We start from the raw sequence: 6987 nt of genomic DNA on the forward strand, positions 1-6987 counted from the left end.
TTCATAGGCGAATCGTTCCTGCGGGCATTCTTTATCAGTGGATCATTCCTAATATATGAGGAGAACTCGCCCAGCTCGCCCAATGATCGCCACAAAGCCCCTCATGTTAGGTGGACAGCAGTAAGGAACATGCAGTCCGCTTCAAGACCAATTTACCACCTAATCCCGTTTGCTTGTGTAATTGAATGTAATCATTTCTGCCAATACACCGTTCAGTAACAATTTATCTTAAAATGCATACTAAGTACTAAATCATGACGGGTATCCGAACATAATCTATACAAATATCAAGGGTAACAGATACAAGTTTTAGAAGCAAATAACAAGATGTTGTGAAGTACTACAATATAATACAAAATTACACATCTGCATAGCCAGAAAACCATGGCTGCTAGTTCCCTAAAACTTTTAACAGCCTACTCGTGGCTACTTTTCTAAGCTCTATTGATGTGTAATAAGTGGAAATCCAACAATTCTCAGTGCATCAAGGCAGCCTCTTGCACAAGAGGCCGTGTAACATGCACAAAATGCTCAGCTTCCCTCTCTACCTGCTCCCAACACTTGTGGGTACCTTTCCCTTCTTTCATCTTCTTCACAAACGAAACAAACTTCCTCCAGTTATCAGGTTGGAACAACTGCGGGTTCATCCTCAGGTATGTAAAGGCACACATCTCTGTGTCATCATTCAACTGTGCTGACTTGAGTATCTGCTCATGTGCATGTTCATCATACCTTTGCAAAGCGTTTTCCCCAGCAAGTGGGACCTGTGCCTTCTGCGTAGCTAAAGCCACTTGGTTCACGAGCTTCTCCGGTGCACAGAGAGCGTCTTGTGGCTGCTCGTGATCACGCATCTCAATACACGTGAAATTAAACACGGCACCATGGCGTGCAAGCATTTGAGCAATGGGGAGGTAGCCATCGCGGAAGCGGGTGTTGTAGTATCCTGCTGTAAGCTCTGGAGCATGAGACCTTGTACCATAGTGCCAGTGAATACCAGCAACCTTCACTGAGATCTTAACTCCAGTGCTGTCAAAGATTGATTTGGCTGATGTGAGAATTCTTTCACCATGATCTAACAGCATCTGAGAATACCAGGTGAGAAAAAATTCACCATAATGACTATCCCAGCCTCCACCTTCTCTGCGGAAAAATGCAGTGTCTTCTGGCCAGTTGTTATATTCGCCAGCATCAGTAGGGCCAGTGCTTCCCCATTCTTGCTTACCCTCAGCTTCAGCAGCAGCTTTTAAGCTACTCAACATATACTGCAACATAGTGAAACTAAGAATATTAGAATTTGAAGCCAAATAACACTTCCGACACGATTATTAGCATATATTTGTATGAGCTTTCTTCCGAATCAATTCTAGGATTCAGAAGTTACTCAGAGACTTCTCCTTAAAATTGATTTTAATTTTAGAATCAGTTGAAGAATGATTTCCAAGCACTACATAACAGAGACAAAAAAACATAAAGGATATATATGCACCTTGTCATAGCATTGGAAAGCACCAATTCCTGGGAATCTCCATGTCCCATTTTGCTCTGGGTATGAGGGGTAACGCAGCTCACCAGCTGGTCCCATCCCAACTTGGATTTCCTGAATTTTGACATTGATAGAAATTCAGGTAAGAAGCTATATCATAATCATACAACAAAACACAGCATGGTATTAAGCAACAAATTACGCAGTTAAATTAGACAGAATTGTGAACAGGGATGAAAAATATTTACCACAACAGTGTCACCAAGAAGGTGCTTGAAATTGTCTCTGAAAGCTCTCATGAAATCAGCATAACACTGAACTGGTGTACGGCCCTTGAGTACTGGTAAAGTATCACACCCAAGAGATATATATTCATAGTTTCTTCTTCCCCATTGATCAGTATATGCAAGATCAGGATCTTTCTCAATCTCCTCCACAGCCCATTTCGGCAAGGGAATACTGCACACAAGAAAAATTTGTAAGCCACAAAGAAAACACCAGGCATTTACATTTTACACTTGAACAGTATCAAATCAAACAAACAATGCAATCAAAAATGTAGACAGAAGACAAACTTAGCAACTGGCATAATAATTAGTAAATTAATCAATTATGAAATTATTTTGGATGAATTATCAAGTTCCAACTAGCCAGGAAATAGAAAATTATTTTGGCTGAATAAATTATTGGCTGAAACATAAAATTCATCAAATCTAATCGTAAAAAGCTAGTCCACTTTTTGGAACGATGCCCATGTGAGAATGCGTACAAGTCTAAACCTCACGTGTCCTCATCTATCCTTCACGAAACCACACACTTTCCTTTTGTTTACTTTTCCACTAAAGGCCACAAATAAAATGAGATTGGTCGGTTTATTACACCGTACTGCTCACGCCTCTTCTTATAATAAAAATAAATTAATAATACAATTTAGCCTACTTGATTTTAAACAAATATAATAGTCACTAAAATAAAATTCTTACCATGTCTTTGAATAATAATACTAGAACAACAATAATTTATTAACCCAAGATAATATGAGCCATATATTTCCTTCAAGAGGTGAGGGTGACAGAAAAACTGAGACCGCAACACCACGCAATTGAATTTTATTCAAATTTGCCTTGTCCAGATAAGTTCAATGCCAAAGGCGCAAAAATTCTTCTAAATTACTCGATTTTCCAAAATTGAATTTCAGCCGCTTAGTATGAACTTTTATTGTCCATTTGCCTAGTGGTTGAATTGCTGTGGCGTAGAAGAAATTGAAATTCAAAATCAAAAGCAATACTTTTTGGGTATCTTATTGCTTTTCCAAAGCTATCTACACGTGTATACAATTATTGTTTCTAACGTGAAACATATTAATCGTAAAAATCTACTCCGTTTTTATTGATTGGGCAGCTCTCGCAGAGGTGGACGTGGTAAATGTTGAAGATATCCCGAGAAAAATGCAGCTTAGAGTAATTGAACTTTCGACCTAAAGATTCGAAAAACTATTTTTCAGAATTGCAGCTAACATGTTGACTTAAGCTGACATTTGCAGCATCTATGGAACAAGAGTGTGACTTCTAAAAATCAAACTTTGGACCTAAGAGTTCAAACATGCATTTATCCTTAACACGTATTAACCTATTCAAAATCGGTGACAATTCCTCCTAATAAATGACTTTTAATTTCCTATCAATTTTGAGTAAAATATTAATTAAGTTTTATTAATATAGTTTAATAATAAACATTTATTAAAATTATGAAATTCTAAAACAAATTAAAATGTGTATCATAGTAATATTTTACTAAATTCTTTTTCTTACAATAATATTTTACTAAATTCTTACATCCGAAGTAACTACTATGAAAATAAAGGTACCATTATTTAGTTCATAAAACTATCAAAAAAAAATTAAATTAACTATTCTAAATCCATTCATCCTATCAAATTATCACAAACTTTTTTCTATCTGTTGAGTAAACTACCACGAATCAAATCAATTCTTCCTGAATAAATTCTATCAAAATCTAAATCTAAAGTTTCCCTCAACTCTCAGGCTCAGCTATCATCAATGAATCTGAGTATTCTAAGAAAATTATGTTAGAATATAATATAAAACCATTAAAGTTGCCCTTACCCAACAGCTTAAGCTTTTGGGTTAAGTGGTTATTTGACATGGTATCAGAGCCTTTATGACCGAGAGGTCTAGAGTTCGATCCTCGCTCCCCTCACTTTCTAATTAAAAAGTGGAATTTAATTAAGCACTTGGTAGGTGGGCCTGTGCATTTGTCCACGCTTCAAGCCCAAAGGGCTCTTGCGTGAGGGGGCGTGTTAGAATATAATATAAAACCATTAAAGTTGCCCTTACCCAACAGCTTAAGCTTTTGGGATTAAGTGGTTATTTGACAAATTATCCAAATAGCAATTTACGATAATAATGAAATAGAAGAAGAAGATTGAAGAACTCACGTGCAAGAATCACCGACGTTACCCCCACATTGATGAAACGACATAACCGCCTGCACCTTCAACCCATGCTTCTTCGCCATTTCCAGAAGCTCCGCATAACCGCCCCAGTTATACTCCCCAGGCGCCTCTCTCTCCACCAATCCCCACCACACATCCATCATAATCCCTTCCACACCAGCACTCCTCAACGCCGCCATCGCCGCGTTCACCGCCTTCCTCCGATTCACCGTATTCCCCATCGTCACGCTATCCAACGGCATCATCACATAAACCGGAACTCCAGTCCCTTTCCCTTCCCCCTTCGCTCCCGTTCCATGCTCCTTCTCCACCACCGCCGTCTCAAACGCCTGGCACGCCGCGGATAGATCCGCCCGCAGCGCCGGCGACCTGCACGGACTCACCGGCGGTGACAATCCATCCGCAGTCGCGCCCTCTGACCTAGTCACCTGGCACCGGAGATTCATCGCCGGAGATTTCCAAACCGCCGCCGCGCTCACCGACGCTGTTGTCTCTCCGGAGCCAGATTCAGACGTCACCGGCGTCCCGGCGAGGCTTCCGATCTGGTGAGTCATGCTCAACGCCATTCTGATGATTCTCCTTTTCTTAACCCTCGCTTCACAATCACAATTTTCCGGGAAAATAATAGAATCCCAGAAAACGCAGGAAAATGAAAATAAATAATAATAAGAATTTGATTTTACAATTTTTTTCTTTTCGATTTGATTCGGTTTAGTGATTGTAGTGTGAGGAAAAGATGGAAGAGGAAGGGTCGCGATTTATAAAGAGAAGAAGCGAGGTTCTGGATAATATTAAAATAGTGACTACTTTGGATTTGGCCGTTGCTTTCGCGACACGTGTCCTTGGGTTGCGTGGCGGGTATTTTAACGGTTGAGGGATTGAACAGTTGAGATTGCTGGATCTTGAGATTTGATGGACGGTTGGATTTTGATTGCGCGTGAAGCTCCCAGAAAACGCGATGCTATGAAGGATTGCTTGTTCGGTAGAAGGAAGACACGTGTGCGAAAGCGACGGCTCACGTGTCGTGACCCGCACTTTCGGTTGCACACACTACACAAAGAGTATATGCCAAGAGAGGAAGATATTCAAGAAATGGAAGATCCTGTGGATTCATGGTTTGCCACGTGTCATGTCATTGGCCAACATGAACATTGGAAGAGATCTATATATTAGTCTTTCCACTAACTTGATTAGACATTTTCTAAGTGACTAATTGTTTGAGGTTAAATAAATTTCATGTTTTAACAAATAATTGGTCTCAAGTTTTAGGTATAATTTTCACATTTTTATAGGTCGGCAGTTCAAATCTTCTTACTTCTAGAAAAATTTTAGTTGATGGGGAAAAACCTCAACGTTGTTATTTAGGAGTGAGTTTCTTTAGCTTGGTACTGGCCGCGTGTCGAACAATCTAGAGATATTTTTTCTCTATTATATCGTTTTATTAATAAAAAATTAAAAATTAAGAAAAGTTTTGCTTAAACAATTTAATTCTTGGACGGTGTGTATGGAAATGATTTGTTAAAGAGAATTAATATACTTAATATGATTTTCGAATTTGAGGAACTAATTCTCATGAATCGAATAATAGTTCAGAGTGAAAGAAAAATCACTTAAGCAGTTAAGCTAATGAAAACATTTCTGTAGGGATTGTTATATAATAAATTTTACGTGATATTTTTTCGGTTTCAAAGAAAGATAATTTTACGTAATTTGATAAGTTTAGTTTAAAATTGAATTGTGTAATTTTCTTAACCACTTACTTTTTGACGGATTATAGCAAATTTCCTGAGATTTTGGTGTGATTGGTTCGCTAAAAGGTTGTCGGTACTTTGTAATCTAGTATAGATGTGGAGTTTGTGGCCTAGGAGACTTTGTAAATGAAGTTGACATCTTTGAAAGAAACTAGTGGTGAATGGTGATCAATTTTGCTTTTATTTTTAGTATTTTATTTTGAGCGTAGGAAAATAATTTTATTTTTAGTATGAAGTGTTAGTGAAATGAGTGACATTTTGAGTAAACTTGTTTAATTAGCCATTTTCAACGGGTAGGGTTGTACTTCACATAACCAATTCAGGTAGATTTTTTTCTTTTTACAAGAGAAAGACAATTCAGGTAGAAAATTTAAGTACTATTTTAATATTAAAATTTTTAAATTTTAATCTATAAATTTAGTTTTTACTGTTCCTAAATTGGACTTAATCATGTACAACAAGATCTTAGTTTGGTGTATACGAATCATTTTTGTGAAAAAAATATAATGTTTGTAATTAAATACGGAAATAGTGGTAAATAGAAATAAAATCAGCACAGCACCTTTGAAATACTAAAAAAAAGTTATTTTAACTTTTATTGATACATATAAAAAGTTACCTTTTACAATAAATATTTCAATTTAAATTTCTGCTATCAATATGAAATAGAATAAAAAATTTAAATAAAACAAAAGCTTTCTGTTTCTTTCTAATAACCTTTAACTTAAAATAGTTTTTATTTAATAAGCCCATAAGAGTTAGTCCAAACGATATGTAATAAAACCTAAAAATTACTAGACCAAATAGTGAAGATTAGGATGGATCAGTCACTCATATGCTCTCAGGTGGAAAAGTTTTCTCTTTTTTCTTGACCTACGTATTCAATGGTTAATCATATGTAAAAATCTGGTTAACCTAAAGTGTTGTATGGTTACCATGAAGAAGTAAACTAATTTGATGAATCAAAAGAGAATGCAACCATGAGGTTAACCATATGGAACTCTTTATTTATTTGACTTTTCAAACATTAAAGTGACTTTACTTGTTGGAAGGTGCGGAGGCATGGACCAAAAATAAGAAAATATATGATGAGAGAAAATGAAACATGTATTTCGTCTCAATAATGTTTTATACACATATCTTTTTCACCTCCACCTCACTTGAATAAGAAGAGAAATGAGAGTAATGAGTGATATGATATGTGATGTGACATGAAATATAGAGAGAGATAAAAAGAAAAATGTGTGGAAATGAAATGGAAGAGAAAGTGAGGTGTG

At 36.7% G+C, this 6987-nt stretch overlaps 1 protein-coding gene across 1 annotated transcript; it reads right to left on the reverse strand.

Moving 5' to 3' along the window:
- Window positions 1-262: 262 nt before the first annotated feature.
- On the reverse strand, window positions 263-4703 carry LOC130738657 (beta-amylase 1, chloroplastic). Its single transcript, XM_057590747.1, has 4 exons — window positions 3942-4703; window positions 1732-1942; window positions 1487-1597; window positions 263-1262 (listed from the first exon to the last, which is right to left on the reverse strand). Exons 1-4 carry the CDS (start codon window positions 4523-4525, stop codon window positions 477-479), a joined length of 1692 nt encoding a protein of 563 aa, XP_057446730.1. The 5' UTR covers window positions 4526-4703; the 3' UTR covers window positions 263-476.
- Window positions 4704-6987: the final 2284 nt, after the last annotated feature.

The sequence above is a fragment of the Lotus japonicus genome, chromosome 2 (genome assembly GCF_012489685.1).
Source record: "Lotus japonicus ecotype B-129 chromosome 2, LjGifu_v1.2".
NCBI lineage: Eukaryota > Viridiplantae > Streptophyta > Magnoliopsida > Fabales > Fabaceae > Lotus > Lotus japonicus.